The 17,755-nt window shown below is 36.8% G+C and overlaps 1 protein-coding gene across 1 annotated transcript; it reads left to right on the top strand.

Moving 5' to 3' along the window:
• The first annotated feature begins 9,038 nt into the window (after nt 1-9,038).
• LOC104551796 (homeobox protein CDX-4) lies at nt 9,039-17,441 on the top strand. The gene is made up of 3 exons (XM_010198162.1): nt 9,039-9,468; nt 14,475-14,620; nt 17,235-17,441. The coding sequence occupies exons 1-3, from the start codon at nt 9,039-9,041 to the stop codon at nt 17,439-17,441; spliced, it is 783 nt and encodes a 260-aa protein (XP_010196464.1).
• Nucleotides 17,442-17,755: the final 314 nt, after the last annotated feature.

Genomic DNA, 17,755 nt, shown 5'->3' with positions numbered 1-17,755 from the left:
GTCTGCCTGAGGAGCTACTGCATAACGAACAATATAACTACCAGTACATGGAGCACTACAGGATGAGAGAGGGAGAGGACAGCTGTAGCTGTTTGGCAGGAGTCACCAGCATGACAGTTCTGTGCACATAAGCTTCAAGTACAGTCAACCAAGAGCCACTTGCCAGGTCTGCAGGATAGTGCAAGTTCCCAAGGGCAATGGCATTGCCTTGTGCCAGGAATCCTAGTTGCAGGGAGCCTCTGGACAAGGATGCCATGCCACGTCTGTGATCCAGGGCAAGCATCCCTCTAGCTGTGCAGCAGGTGAGTATGCACTGAGAGGGAGGAGAGCTGAGGAGCAGATACAGACACTTGTTACAGGATGTTGCAGACAAAACAAACCCCTGAAAATGGGCCACAGGCAGTACAACATTGCTGAGACAGTAAGGCGGCTGCACAAGTGCTCTGTCTGTCCCTCACCCCCAAGTGAAGAGAGGATTTCTTCTCCTTTGATCTCCACACAGGTTCCATGTACTAATCTCACTTTCATGGACTTTACACATGGATCTTGATAAATGAAAACTGGTCTTATATGTATTGGTCCTCTTGATGGAAACCCTGGGTTGTGGTGATTGCACTCAATACATGTTAAGGGCAAAGGTCAGTGACAAGCATCTTGGAACTTTTTTGTTTTGACACGTATGATTTCCAATGCTCCACATGCTTCAGTGTTACCAGAAATGCTTTGAAAGCATTCTAGAGTTGTGAATCTCCACCCATGCTCATTTTGGAGAGAAGAAAAATCATGTCAGACTCATTTTGTATCCTAAAAGAGATAACAAAGTAGGGGGAAATCCTTTTAAAAAGTGTCATTAAAAACTGACTGCATTTCATGGGAAAGCACAGCCCGAGGGTAAAGATTCAATGACTGTGTTCAACTCATTTTAAATTTGGTCCAGTTTTCAGAGCTATTTGACACTAAAAAAAAATCCAAGATGCCAAATTAATGGGAGACAAAGTAAACAAATATTTCACTTGAATACAAGCTCTCAGCATTGTTTAAGTGGGCCTCATTCCTGAATTGCTGACCCCTTCCATACTAAGCAGCTTTTGGAAGGTATTCAGTACTTGAGAATAATCCAGATACTTCCTCTAAGATGACTAACGATTGCATGTGCATAACTTGTCTGCAAAAGGAAGATTCTTCAAGCACACAAGTGATTTGGGAATTTATATCCTCATTGTCAAAAGCAGTTCAGAAATTTAGGATGCCTATCTTCACCAAGGTGTCCTCCTAAATACCTCTGTCACTGTTGCAAATAAGACTTAGGAGCATTAAGTCATTTAGGCACTACATTCTTGGGGTTTTTTCCTTACTTAGAACAAATAGTACTATTAGGTCATCAAAATGTTGGCAATGTAAAATTTCTGTGTATATAAAGAACATTAAAATAAATTACTTTTTTTGTAACCATTTTCCAATGTGCTATCAGCTAGTGTGGCAAGTGAACGTGCAGATATTTTGTGCAGATGAGTTTGTTACCAACTGGTAATGTCCAGTTTAAAAGCAGGGTGATGGTAAAAGAAACTTACAAAAAAAGTAGAGAATGGCAAGCCCAGGATGGTTCAGGAAGCTGTCACTTTTCACTGATTCTTAATTTTATTTATCACTTTATGGTTGCTAGAAGGGCAGCACTAAGTAAGAGTAAATTCCAACTTTACACAAACACATATTTACATTGTAAAATTCCCACTATTTCCTTCCACGATGCTGCACCATTTGCTGGCAGCAGCAGTCTGAAGCTTTGCATAGGGAATACAAATGAGGTGAAGGAACTGCAATTCAAAGTTCATCAACAGAAAAACTCCTACTGATTTCCACATACTATGAAAAGCAGAACATGACAAACTGCACATGGGAACCAAAGTGATTTACCATCCATATTGATGAGCATGGCAACCAAAGCAAAACACTGCTCTCCCAAAAGAGATATCCATTGGATATGTCCAAAATAGGAATCTGTTCGAAATATACAGAACAGCCATTCTGTCTGCAGAGGGAAATGCTAGGGATATTTTACTCACAGTTAACACACACGCACACACATTTCACTTAATAGAGACTGAAAAAGGTTCAAGGAGAAAAGCATCCTCACATTGGTCAAGCAAACAGAATTATGTTTGTGTACTAGAGACAAATCAATAAAAATTTCCAGATTTAGACTTTCAAGAGGTAAGAACACAGAGGGAACCTGTTTTTTATACTGATATACAATACTTTAGGACCTAGCTCTATTTAAGTGCACAGAACCCTGGCCTCAGGTTTTTCCAAGATCAAGTTCACAGATACCTGTTTTAATCACATTTCCATGATGTATTTTAATTTTGTATTAAAATTTTATAAAGAAGAAAGTCCATCAAGTAGGAAATTTAAGGAAATAAGTATATCTGAAGATAACTTCTTTCTCTTTAAAATGATTTAAACATCACTCAGACAGAGGGGGATCTGGCACAACGACCTGGTTTATCTTGTTTACATGTAGAAGAGTTATTGAGGAAGATAAGTGACCACTTTGAAGATCTGCCTCATTTCTGTTCCAGTTTGCTGAAAGCATGCTCGCTATAGGTTGCTATGTGTTTCCAATCAGAAGTTGTTAAGTACACAAAATAAGGCTGGATTTTATTTGCAGAAGCACACGTTCAAAGGTTAAAATTTATGGCTCCAAAAGCAGTATCTATAAACCTGGGCAATACCTTGGAGATTATTAACCTTCTAGTTATGCCAGTGATTGTTTTAAGTAGTACAATTTTTTTAAAAAACTAACTAGCAATCTATTCAACTAAATACTTTCAGTGTGCCTTATCCTTTAACTTGTTTCCCACCAAAATCACAAGAAAGCTATTTTTCTCTAAAAAGCTTGTCTAGTGCTGCTGCTTAGAGACTGTATTGTGTACAACTGAAAATGAGAATCATAAAATCAGAGCCAAATCAACTGAAAATATTTTGGTCCAACATTGTGAGTCATGAAATGCTGGTGCCAGTCCTCAGAACAATACTTTCTTCCCGACTTAGGGTATATCATATAACCTATCATTTTTATCACATCTGAAAACTGGGGACACTGCAGCAGAGTTGCTGTGAAGATTGATTGGTTGTCAACAAAGTGCTTCGAAGAAGAAAAGCATACCTTAGACTATATCACAAGAATATCTAAGCCCTTAATCCTAATTGTGATTAAAAGGACGATCAAGGCATATCCAATTTTCAGAGGCGTTCACTAACCTTTAAACCCCATTACCCAGTAAGAGTTGTGATCTGTATGGTACAAAAATAACAAGAAGAATATAGTCAAAATTACCTTTGACAAAAACTTCATGCAACTACACAATTCAAAAGTACATGTCTAAAACAAAACACTTCAAATATGTAGTATCTGCAATTGCTTGGGGCACAGCCCTAAGTTACAACACAGCCAGCTGCATTTGGGATAGGCACTGAACATTACTAGTTGGATACAATATTGTGCAAACCTCAGTACGTAAAAGAAGAGGCACGGGGTTTATGATGAAAATGTTTGCCAACTGTGTTCATACTCCAAGAGCACAACTACTTTCTTGTACATTTTGTACCAAACTCTCTTCTAAGAGGTATCACAAAAAATGGCGAGGCTTAATTATGATATACTCTGTGTGTTCCTGGTCTTCTAAACCACAATAAAATATATTGACTCTAAGGCAGATTTTATACAGATAATAATCTCTCTTACCTGAAAGTATGAAAGAAGAGTTAAATTTGTGCAAGAGAAATGCCAGCGTGCCAGAAATAGAAACCATGCATGTGGCAAGAATGGCAATCAGGGAAGGCAATTGCTTCCTTTGTTACCTCAGGAAAGAAAGAGCACACCAAAGAAAGCCTCAAGAACTCAATAATGAGCACCCAATAGTTCTATCTAGCTATGCTCTCCCCACAGTAAGTGACAGCCCTTCCATACATGAGTCAGGAAGGAAACCAAATAAATACCAGTAGAGGATCTGCTGTTAACTTTCATGGTTCTTCTAAATAGAATCAATTTAATCTGGAGTTCATATGCAAGCTTGGTAACTCCTCTGTATTAAGTCTCCTTGTTGAGCAGTAAGACACACTCTTATTACTGGCAGTATTGATTTTGTAGCAGGTTTTAAATTATTTAGATTGCAGAATAGTAAGACTCTCCTTTAGCTCCAAACTATTCTTTCCTGGCAAATGCAACACTGATGCAGATTGTACTGAAATATATTGTCACAACTTTTCATAAAATGTAGACGTTAACATTAGGAAATGGCAAATAAGTCACTGTTAGCAGCACTGAGCAAAATAGTAATGGAGTAAAGAAAAACAGTAGTGGAGTAGATAGAAGGGTAAATAAACTCACTGTGCTTCCAACAAGTAACTTTTTGGCATTTTCAAAGGGATTTGTTAAGAAACACGATTTCAGAGCATGGAATTAAAAATGAAAGCACCGAGGAAGGCTTCACATCAATTGACATTTTTGTTTCTCCTGTTGGTCTCTTGTGATGAGAAATACACTAGGGATGAGAGATTCACAGAACAGAACTGAAACTTGTGGTGGATCCCATTTTTCCCCAGAAGAGCTCAGTTCAGTAAGTGAAAATGGCTCAGCTGTCATTGCTCATTAAGCTCTCCAGTTGTGTCACATTTTTTCATTTCACAGAATTTCATCATTTCATTTGTCAATATGGAGATACAATTTGACATGTGCTTGCATTTCAAGCCCTGAAAATGAGATGTAACCAGGGTGTTGCATATTCAATCAGCCCAATTACAAAGGGTAAATGAAATTTTCAGACTCTTATATATGTAAAAGCTTCATTGAAACCAAGAGCAGTTTCTTTTTTATAACCAACTACCTTCCTTCATAACTAGTCTGATTTTTTTTCCAACAGAACTAATTTCAGCTGATAGTGTATCACATACTGACTGACTTTTCCTCAAGATTTATACAGCTGATTACTAATTTTAGAAGAAATGAGTGTACCTGCAAAGACTAGCTTGAATAAAGATGGTCAATAACACCTTTGAAATACTGCATTAAAACTACCAGCCGTTCACTAACAAAGTCCTTAGCTAGCCATTCCTTTGAAATTCCAAGCATGCAGTTAGAAAGGTTTAGGCAAGAAGCATTCTTAAGCCTGATGTTACTGGAGTGTTATTGGAGTGGTCATCCAGAGGCAAGAAAACAAGCATCTATTTCTATCGCTTTACTCGGAGCAGGACACATTAAGCTCACCTGCTTTTCGCCTCAGAAAACAAAACCCCAGAAAGATTTCACATAGTTTTCAGACTTTTCAAAGATGGACAGATTTGTTTCTTCTTATCTCCACATAAAAAGAACAGTAACTTTATGAGTCATGGTTTCTAATAAAAACAATCACAGGTATAAACACCTCTAATATCAGTTATTGTTGCACAGGCAGTTTTAATCTACCCGTAGTCCCTGAATTTATAGTTATAATAGCTGTCATTAGAACCTTTAATTGCACATTTGTGGTTATATTATTATTACCCACTTTAAAAGTGCTCTTTAGAATAGCATATATACTCTAGTGTACCATCTACATTGCCTGTACAAAAAGAACTTTAATAGATCCAATGGTTATCACTACACTCATTACTATTGACAGATTTTCATCAATCACTTCTTAGAAAACAAGAAAACTTTCTTCCTCAAAGATCTCAAAGTACATTTAATATTACACACATACAACTTAATTACAACAAACACTGAGGCAACTCTCTGTGGACACTGGTTAAGTAAACAAATTACACACAGCATTTTAACACAACATTATTACAGGTAGAGAAAAAAACCCAGAAAACTGCAACCTGAGTTCAGTTATTCTGGCCATTCATCTCTCTGAAGTATGCCAAAGAGCAGAGCACTCTTGTTGCCAATAGAACACAGATCTTTCCTATTCTTTATCATCCACTGCAGAAAAGGATATAAATACAAACCACTCTATGGATGAGACTTCTGGTTGTTTAAGCCACTACCTCAGAACTGCTTTCACTTTCTCATCACTCCAGAAAGCCAGGAGAGGGCCTATGGCAACGTGATATTTTCACAAGCACTTTAAACAGGCACATTGCTCCTTCCTCTACCACCAGCAACTCATTGCCATCTTCTCACTGGGCAAATGCAGACAAGGCAAGGGCAGTTCACTTTTTTCCTCCTCGACAGCAATACACACTAAAATTGTTCCTGGAACTACAGTGTAAGTTACAGCCACACACTGAAGATGCAGCAGTTCAGTGGCTCTGAAGTTACTGACATGTTGGATCTGAGCAGGAAGGGCACGTGCGTGGCCAAGAAATGTGTCTGGGAAGGAGGGCTCAGATAATAGTCATTTATGTCTCAAAAATCATCAACCCCAAATTTTGGTAGCCTCAAACTACTGGACTACATGAAAAGACCTCATACTTTTTTTAATACATCCACATGGTTCTGGTACACAAGACAGGAGGTATGTGAGTCAGGATGCAGAAGACTGTCTGAAAGTTGTCATTTTAGTTATCTTATTCTCACTTTGGTGTTAAAAATCTGCTGTCCTACCCAGCAATCTTATCCTGCTATGTAAATTTTTTTTTAAACAAAATGCCTTATTCAAAGCTTACTATTGTTAGCTGATATCAAATCTGTGTAGCAATTCGCCATTGGCATATCTTGATCTAATTATGTTCTGGAAAGAATCGAAATAGATCTAAAGAAAATTCAGATAATGGAACAGGCAGAACAAAAAAGGGAAAGGAGGAGTATAAACAAAAGATAAAAGAAAAACAGAGAATAAAGGATAAAGCTCTGAGATACAAAAAATAGGATTAGGTGACACTGAAATTGTGGGGGGTATGTGCAGAGGCATCCCAGAAAAAAAAGAAGACCAAGGCTTAAAAATGCATCATCTAATGCATTCTATGAAATTAAATGTCATCCACTGAAATGTAAAAATCGTATGCTTAGGAGTTAATGCCTCTCATCTGAGATCTATGAGCAACCAATGTTCAGTTGTCCTATGCCAATGGATTTTAGATACAGCCAACGGAGACAAAACTTGCCCTTACTATGGATCTGCCAGTGACTGGCAGCTCTGCAGAACATTTAGCAATCCATCTGAATTCAACTGCTGGCATAAGACTCACAAATAGGCCAAAGATTACAAGGATACCTGCAGGAGAGGAAACATCTCTTATATAATTTGGATTATTTTAACATGAATCAGTGCTAAAAACTGCATGAGCTCTCAAAAACTGTAATTCCTTTTCTTTCAAGGTGAAGAAAACAAGAGTTGTTTCCCTATTTTTGGTTGTAATTTTAACCTCTGTTTCTATAAGGGTACAACAATTACAGAAGGCCTTACTTTCTCCATGTCTTGTCCCATGATTCACACATCCCATCCTCAACATTCTCAGAATCTCAAAGTTTACTAAAGAAATCTGGAAATATAGCAAAATGAACTATAAAGATTTTACTACACTCCTTAGTAAAAATTATTTCTTAAAACAAAAACAAAACAAGAACCAAATCAGAAGAGGAATATCTTCACTGTCTTTAAGTACATACTTAGAATCCTTTAGTGCTGGAATTAGAAGGGATGTGTGAATACAAGTAGTGTCAAAATACAAATCATACTGAATGAAAAACCACACCTTTGTAAAGGGAAACAACCTGCTGTAATTTGCAGCTCTTTTGCAAGCATACCCCTTGACAAATAGCTCACTGCAAAGAAATCTATCCAAGGTAAAAATATATTAAATTCACCCTACAAATTATACCTAGATAACCATACAGAAGCAATTCTCAAGACAAAGTATGGTTTAGTTCAATATCAAGCTCAACATATAAAACCACCTCCCAAATATTTTTTCTTAGTTGGAACCCTCACATTGACACATAGAGTATCCACACGTCAGGCACTTCACAGAAACACATCAAGGCAGTTCTGATCCACTAACTGGATAACCCTGATGTTTTCTCCCTGCTGATTTCACTTACCTAAGCTGCCACCACTGCAAACAGACGACTACACAGAGGTTTCAAGGGAAGGTGCCCAGCCTTTCCGGCAGAGAAAGGTGGACTTCAGTTTGAAACAGAAGCCAACAGTAGTACTGGGCTAAATCTAAGACTTTTTTGACTACTTTTTACAGTAATTTTCTTTGTTCTTCTGGCATCACCTTTGGTAAGAAGATTGTCTGCTTTTAAAAATTTATCAGTTTGCTATGGCCATGAGATGAAGGGATCTCTTTAAATCACTCTGTATGGGTATAGTGTCAACATGTGCATTTACAGTTTGAGCCTTAATTTTTCCCACACTAAAAAACCACTTACAAACATCAATAATTAGGGGAAAACTTTTGAGAGTTATATTCAAGACATGTTGTTTACAAGGTGCTCTGTATTCTCAAGTTATTTACAGTAACTTAGAATTATTCAAATTGACTGCAGCTCTTCATTTAGGAATCAAAAATTAGATCTTTTTATTTTGAGTATCTGAGAAGCTGAGTAACAGATTTACTACTTGATTGATAACACATCAGAAAATAAATGTTTCAGGCAACAACCATTTGAACACCAAACATTGCTATTGTAGTTACCACTGTCTTTTCTTTTTTAAAAAAGGTATATTTACCAAGCTACAAATACAAGCAATTGTTGCATCACCTTCCAGTACTGGAGTTGCTGCTGAATATCAGGGAAGGGTAATAGAATAGATAAAGTTCTCTAAAAGAGAAAGCACCAGAGCCAGCAGAAAGGTGGGGTTGGTCAGCCCTTCATTTGAATGTAAATGTAATTATGAGGCAGGCAGTTAGACTGACGTCAGACAAGATCTTGGTAAACCATTACCACCAGGACCTGGTAACACACTTGATAATAAAAGAGGATGAAGTAGAAGATTCCAAGCAGAGTGGCATTATAAGAGAAAACCAAAACCAATTGTTTTTAAGCAGCAAAAGAAAATACGGAAGAACAAGATGTTGTGACAACATATTTGCAGCCTGTGACAGTCATGTATGTGAGCTCTCTCTTGGAGAAAGAGAGCAGCATGTATCCAGGATCTGCAAGGGCTAATAACAACCTGCCAGTGCAGAATTTTGTGTCTACTCCACCCTATTCAGATTACATGGGATATCATCATGTGCCAAGTCTGGATACCCACGGACAGCCTGCGGGAGCCTGGGGATCTCACTATGGCCCACAGAGGGAGGACTGGAACGCTTACGGCCCAGGACCATCCAGCACGGTTGCTGCTGCACAGATCAATGGCTCGTCTCCTGGACAGGTCTCCTACAGTTCTGCTGATTACAGCTCCCTCCATCCTGCTGGTACTGGGGGGTTGCCTCCTGTAGATACAATTAATGCACAGCAAATCTCTCCCAACAGCCAAAGGCACAGCTCTTATGAATGGATGAGGAAAACAGTGCAAGTTAACACCACCGGTAAGTGTCTGTTCAACTTTCTACCTGAGAAAGCATCTTCTGCTATCACTGAGCTTATAAATAATTAACTTTACTTGAAGCACATAGGTTGGTGGGTCATTTATGACATTTATTTAACCTACTGCTGTTTAATGCAGTTTTAACTAAATTTGCACTAGTTTCACTTTTGTCATAAAGGCTTTGCCAGTGGCTTTCTATGGTTACTACAGTGGAATGGCTGTTGTGGTTAGATATGTCTACATCTCACTCAGGCCCAGGAATTATTGCTGTAACACTCTGCAAAGCATTTTGGATGTAAAACATGCTATCCTTGAGAATGTTATGGAACAATGAATGCAGCAACACTTAACTGTTGTATGCCAAGAAACTACACAAATATTTTGTGCCGCAAGGTAATCAGCAATATAAAATAGGTTGATGTTTTTAAAGCTTTTCAATGCTTTCAAAGAAAATTATGTGCCCTGCTCCAATTCTAGTGATTATGCCATTTTCTGCTGTTGTTCCTTTGTCCTTTATTTTTATACATAGATTTATTAGGTGAGAAGAAATATTCTGAGAGAAGTAATCTGACTCAAATGATCCACATAGACTATTTTGTTCGCAGAGCACATATCTCATCACTCAAGCTTCCTTTTCATTCAGTTTCAAATTGCTTTAACATATTTTTCTCCTGTACCAGAATTTTGCATCTTGTCACAATGACACAATTTAAAAAAAAAAAATCACTTTCTTGCAAGTGTCACTCGTTGATGTGCCTGTTTTTGTCACAAGCTGCATGTCAGATGATCCTTTGAATGTATATTCCCAAGGTGTAAATTGGGTGTAGCAAGGTTTGCTAATGCTATTGTTAAGGTTAAAAGTAGTAAGTCTGTGTTAGAGAGCATCAAAGAAAATGCTCTAAAGAAGAGCAATTACAATTAGAGCAACTTTACAAGACACAGAAAATCACCACTGCTGCTTGAGACAAATCCTCCTTGGAATGGTTATTACTCAAGAGAAAAATTAGTCAGGTAATTGTTTCTTAGTTATAAAGCAGACACATTTTTTTCCACTGTTACTAAATATACAATGCCTACTGAACATTAGGATATCGCAATGCCAACCTTTCACTGGGAGCCTCTACAAAGGTCTTCAGAGCCAATTAGATTTATTGTCTGTTTTCCCCCTTACGTATACTCACATAAATCAGCAGTAACTTCATTAACATCATTGGAGATTTCCAGGTGTAGAAGTGATGTAAGACTTGAGTCTAGACCAAATTCAATTGACACTACTGAATGTCAATGAGGCAATCCTGTCTCTGTCATGTTGTTGCTGAACTGGAAACATGTTAGCTTTCTTAAAGCATGGACTTAGCAATATAAATCTTAGTTTTACCCTTATTGTACAGACATGGAAGACACTGTTTCTCACACGCTTGCTCAACTTCATAAAACATATATGTCATCCAGGAAAAGCAGTTATGTGCTTAAATTAATCTCTAGTCTCAAAAGCACTTACATGGAATTTATATACATGAAATACTTCATGGATTCTGCACAGGTGAAACAGGGTCTGTCAATAGATAAGGTCCTGAGGCTACACATTCCTGGAGCCCAGTCCTTTGAAGTGTTAAAAACAGCTCAGGACTTCGAAGAATTGGATTCAAGACACCAACCCAGCTTCAAAAAAAGGGGTTTGGACAGTAAGGCATCAATGTGGTATTTTGTCAAGTGAGAAAAGTACCAAATAGATTTAACTTTTCATTGGTGCTTGTTTAAAAAAATGTTAACCATAAAAGAGAAAATTTTAGTGCCAACACAAAAAGTTGTGAAGAATGAAAGGGAATTCAAACAAAGAATAGCAAGGCTAAAATCATGTGTGTAACAGCTTCATATTAACTCATCAATGCTTTCTCTAGAAGATAGCATTAAAAATGTGCTTGATACTATTATAACTGCTCTCTGAACCCGACTTGCTCTCTGTTTTCCCTTATTGCCAGAATATTACTTATGCTATCAAAGCAGCCATTGCCTCTGCCCTTCAATATTATTGCTGTTTAATACAGTTCATTGCTCTAAAATGTCAGAATTGCAGCCTTAAATTCTACAGTTCTATTTCTGCATGTAAATAGGTGTATGGCCTTAACTGCAGTAGTGGCTTGTACTCACATTGATGTACATGAATAGCAGAGAATAACAGAAATCACATTTAACAAAATGAGGGAGCCTGCTGAAATATTGTCCTAAAGAGAATGGAAATTATTTGTGTGGAGGAGATTTTAATAGGAATTTTTCTTCTCTATTTAGACTCTATTAAGTCTACTACATTCTGGTTCAATATTTGCATTTAGCATTTCACACAAAAGAAATTAAATTGCAGGAAAAGTGAAATGAGAACCTACCCAAGTCAATTCTCAGGGTGAAATAACATGACAAAGACAGAAGTACTATCTCCTTTCAACAGATGCAACTTGATTTGAAATGATATATCCTCTTACTAAAAGGCCATAACTTTGTACTCAGAACCAAAACGGTTTTAATTTTAATACACAGATATTGCACACATAAGAGGTGATAAGAAATTTTAACAAACATCTAAAGTGGCCTTGGTGAAAGTATCTTCCCAGACAGGCTGTCAAAATGAGGAAAAGAATATATGCAGAATTCCTCACAGTCTGATCTCGTGTTGAGTAAAAAACAATGACAAAATGTCCATTCAACTTGAGTTACGTAAAAGTAGAACTTCAGACCAATTCATTTCTAAAAGCTGTGTAATCAATAGTGTAAAATGTGTATTTGATGAGAGTGAGTGAGCCTTTAAAGCATGAATCTTCCTGCAAGGAATATATCTGAACAAGGGCCTAGAAAACAGATTTTATATCTTTTAAAACTTGATATCCACTTTCATCTGGGAGTGACCTTTCTAAGAAAGCCTTTAAGGGGACAAAACAAAAAGGACATTATTTTTCTATTTTTAAAGATCAATCACAGGGTTTTTTGGTTTTTAAACTCTAGTCAACACATTTTATGTTCTTGTTTAAGCATGCAGTGGTGGACAAGGAATACAGATTACATCACAGCAGAAACACAGACCGAAAGCAAAATACAAAAGCAGGAAAAAGGCCAGGCCTCTGCTCTAACGCTAATTTATTTTGCTTTGTAAACTAGTTGTGACATCTATTTTCCACTGGGCTACATTGTCTGAGGTTTTGAGGCATATCTGTCATATTGAGGCAACAGACCCTTTCAACACTTTACTTTGCTTTGATATGCAGTCTTGTCTCTTCCTTCTCCTTCTTTTCTTCAGGAGTTATATTGCCGGAAAGGGTGATGATTTTCACAGCAAATAAAGAGGCCTTCTCCTAGCTTTATTGTCTTCAGAAGAAATGCTCTGTGAATTTTATGACCAAGGGGAATGGAGAAAACTACTCCTTTACTCCACCCCCTTAAATCATGGCTATATTTGCTGATTATAGTGAAGCCAGAATAACCCTGTTGAATTTTAACTTTTTTTCAAAGATTACCTCCTAAGCCTTCAGTTTACAAGGAACCTGAATATCTATACTATTGTTAACATTATATCTATCACAGCAAATATTTCAAAGCCAAGAATTTGTACCTTGAAAAAAAGTAAACTTAGTTTGATGATTTAGTCCTGCAAATCTAAGCAGGAAAACCTTATACACTAAAAGTAAAAATGGCATAGGATTTGAGAAAACATCCTTAATCATGCATCTTTCCAAATGGCTTAAGCTATGTCTACCTTCAGCCTTTAGTTAAAAATATTGCAGTCTATCCTCAGTGTTGGTCCAAAATTAAAGATAATTGAGGAAAAAAATAGTCCTTCATCTATTTCTGTCCTTTTTTTTTCCCTCTCCTAAGATGAAAGAGTCTGACATTTGTTTAGGGCTTGTAAATTCCAAACCAATTGGTTTGTGTTTCTGAATGTGAAAGGGGTTCTTGATAAGATCTCCTTGTCGCTCCTTTGTGTGTCGTGTGCTTCATCTTAACACCTCAATGGATTTTAGGGAACCACTTTAAAGGGGTCTTTGTCCTACAGTTTGTCCCAGAAAGCTCACATCAAAAAAACCCAAAAAAAACCTGGGAAGATCTGAAGAAAAAAGAAAACTATCTAGCTGGCTGTTGAAAGTGCAAAGGAGAACAAATAAGTTGAAAAGCAATCTCTCTGTATTATTATTACGCGAAGAATTGTTTAAAGAAGTCTATGAAATGAGAGATGTCTTCTAAACATCAAGTAATGCTTCTCTTAATAGTATTTATCTACTATATCTAAGAACATTTCTTTTATATATTAGAGATAAGATGATTCTAAAATCCTTTTACAAGTATTTTATTGACTCATCTTACAAATTGCCAAGTGCCTTCAACTCAAAGGGGAAGCTGAGGACACAGAGTGCCCCCAATAACGCCTCTACAGGCACTCAGCATCTTGCAAGACTGGACCTTCTAGAAAAAATAACTTCAAAATATTAATGAGCTTATAAGCATGTCCTATGGCCACACAAGAAACAAAAGCTTTTCCCGTTGGACACTTCTTTGTGTTACAGAGGTGAACTTTAAAAACACAAACAAATAATTAGGACACAGTATGACTCAACAAATTGTGACTGAACTTCGTTCTTGAAATCCTGGGTATTTTTGCCTGCATATACATGGAAGTTACTTCAATGAGCACTGAAATTAAACCCCTTTGAGATCAAATATAGCCAGCATCAATTATACACTGCTATGAATTATTTAAGATGCTTCAGGCTGTTTTTCACTTAAGAGCGTTACATTTAAATGTATGTTTACAGAGAAAGGCAGATAGAGGGATAGACAGTTATCATAACCAATACCCACTCCCTCACCCTGCATCTCACATTCCTTCCCTGTAACAGGAAACAATCCCACACAACTACTCTGCAGCTTAATTAATGTCTGTAAAATGTTTGAGATGTTTGAAATAAAGATGCTATAGAAAAATAAAATGCAACATATTAATAATATTTCTTTCTTAAACAGGTAAAACAAGAACAAAAGAAAAGTACCGGGTTGTTTACACAGATCATCAGAGACTAGAATTAGAGAAGGAATTTCACTGCAACAGATACATTACAATAAGGAGAAAGTCAGAACTTGCAGCAAACCTGGGACTATCTGAAAGACAGGTACATAGGCTCTCCATCATTTGTATGCACCCACTCATCAGACACTGTTACTATCAGGGAACATGAGCAGCATTCGCATTCTGCATCCAAAAGCAGTGCAAAGGCAACCATGATCTAATTTATAACACACAGAGAATACACTGTGCAAATACAAATTCAAAAATAGGATAATTTGAGAGAAACCTCCAATTATGGGTAATCAAACAGTAGGAATTCATTTGTAGCAGAAAAAGTATGTATTCTTATGCACATAACAGCTTGCTAGACAGCTACAATTTAAACAGTTCAGTTTAACATGATCTTAAACTCTGTTCTCAATAGTTATGACATTCACCATTTTATTTCTTCACACAATCACAGAAAATGGTGGTCAGAAAAAATCCAAAGCATTGGTATATTTCAGCTGTAAGCCAGGAAAAATGAAAACTCAATATTCAAAGAGCAATCAAATGACCTACTTACATAATTGTTGTTACAAATTTATTGCTACTGTTTCACAGGCCACATTCTTCCTCAGTCAGTTAGATTTCAGCACATTTTAATGAGTTTTTACAAACTCACTTTAGATTTTCAAGCCAGGATCTCTTTTTGCAGGTACTGTTTACAAGTACTTCACCTACAGTAGTAGTTCACACCCACTATATACTATATAACTCAGGCTATAAAATTTTGTGCTGAATTTTTATGCCTGTTATGCATATATATATGTAGCCAGGACTATCCATTCAGGAAATTTTCAAGTGCATATTGGGATCCATTGCTTCTTTGGAAAGCAGCTCTGTATTCATTCATTCATATCAAGTAAATATTTAAGCTCTGTTCTGAAGAAAGTCTTCTGAACAGGGGCCCAGGGATATTAGCTGTGTTCACACAAGGACTGGAGGAATTCAGGATAAAGAATTTCCCAAAGTCATTGTGTTTGGAGAGCATACTTTTGAAGCAAAGCTCTGCAGTTTGCAAAACAGTAACTGTTGAATCCAACCCACCTTATACAACAGAATTGCAATGGTTCTGCTGCAGTTGGAGGATAAGGGAGGATTTGGCGATACCTTAGCAACCAGATTTATTGCCCCCAGGTAAATTTAAACACGAGATCTCTTTAAAAAAAAAAAAAAACAACAACAGAATTCTACACATTTTTGTTCTTTCTGAATGTACATATTGTATCTAAAATATCCTCTTTCAGTGGCCTCCTCTGCTTCTGCATTCAGTATGTGCAAGAACACGGAATAGAGAGGGACCAATTGAGGCTGGAAGTGTAAGGATGAATAGATAAACAACAGTATTTTAGGACCAAGTGCTAGATCTTTATAAACATATTGTAGTGCAATGGTGTTCAATCCCAGCTCTAAACAGTGCGCAGATTATACTCCACAGACTGTAAGCAGCCCCAGAAAGCAACTATGAAAAACAAGTCTATAATTAATGGACTAAAGTTTGTTATACAGTATGATACAGCTGCATTGGAAAACTTGCAGAGAACTGTAATTATGAAAGATTCAAAATCTCTACCTTAATGTTATGCAAGTCGGGTGACGGAGAACAAAATGCCTGGAGTAACCAGTGACACCACATAAAATCAGTGGTTTCCTTTTATATAACTGTGGCTCTTAAAGCCATCAAAATTTTTACTGGTAAGTTTCCTTCAAGTGTAATGTAGACAATATTATCTGCATTTCTACAGGACTTGTGACAAAGCTAAATGTTTTTTACTGTCATTCCCAGGAAGGTAATGACAAAATAACTAGAGAATAATGATGAGATTTTTAACACAAAGCAATGGGATGACGTTCTATATCACATTGTATTCACAGAACCACACTGAATCCTTAAAGGATACAACAAACACTTTAAAGTAAGAATGCAAAAAATTAATGGTAAGGAAAACATAAATGATGTTTTCTACTCATTCACACTTTCAGCTATGGAAAGAAAATATAGATCCTTCAACTAAAAGTAGATTTCAAACAGATAAGAGCCTTTACATATGCACAATTAGCCTGGGAAATTCCTCATCATTAATTAATGCTAATATATCAATTTATACACATGTACATATGTACTGTATATGTGTCTGTAAAGTACACATCTACACACTCCAGTAACAAAAAAATGCTAAACTTTTAATATATAAAGTATATGCACACACAAAAATCACCCACAATATAAATGAAGAACCACCTTCACTATTTGGGCCTGAATTAACCTATAAGACAGATGATCAAGATATCTTCAAAATTATTCCACAATTGGAATCTTTCTAAAGTCTGACACGTGCCACTGACAGTCTGGATAACAAATTAGATGGACCCTGAGTCAAAGTTGATTCTTATGTGCCTAAATATAACACAGTAATCTCACTTTCCACTAGGTCTAACAGAAGAAAGTAATTTTCTATTGATTAGAATGAAGAAAATGTATACAGAGTAACTAAAACACTGGGGGGTTGGGGGGGGGGGTTTCTTTGTTTCTGGCGTTTTTGCTTGTTTGTTTGGGGTTTATGCGAATATTTTATAGGGGTTGTTTTTAACATATCTAGATATTTGTTGCTATTATTACTGTAAAAAGTTGACCACTACTTTGAATTAATCAGATATCATTTATAACACTGCAGGTAAAAATCTGGTTCCAGAATCGCCGAGCAAAAGAAAGAAAAATTATCAAGAAGAAAATATCTCAGTTTGATGGCAGTGGGGGCTCAGCTCAGAGTGACTCTGGCTCACTCAGTCCAAATGAAATATCTAGTTCTCTGTTCCCACCACCACATGGAATAACTGGATTACAGCCCAGTGACATTCATCAAGTCATGGTTTCAGAATGAACAGAGGGAAAAAAAAGAGAAAACAAAAGACAAGAAGGGATTTCCTCATTGCTACGTCAAGAAAATTCAACTTTGCAAAGGACTATTCTCATTTAACTGTCTTCAGAGTGCTGATTTCTATGTACAGGGACCACTATTAAAATATTCTAATTACTGCAAAAATCTCAGGGAGCTCATGCTGCTAAGGTTCATCATGCAAAATCTTTGAGTAGGAATTAGTTTGCTTCAGACACTGACACAAAGAATGACATAACTCAAGATTTAAGTAAACATAGTTTTAGTCTGATCACACATATATATGGAAAACTAAGTGA

The sequence above is a fragment of the Colius striatus genome, chromosome 13 (assembly GCF_028858725.1).
Source record: "Colius striatus isolate bColStr4 chromosome 13, bColStr4.1.hap1, whole genome shotgun sequence".
In the NCBI taxonomy this organism is placed as follows: Eukaryota; Metazoa; Chordata; class Aves; order Coliiformes; family Coliidae; genus Colius; species Colius striatus.
This window is presented reverse-complemented; position numbering and strand designations above follow the sequence as displayed.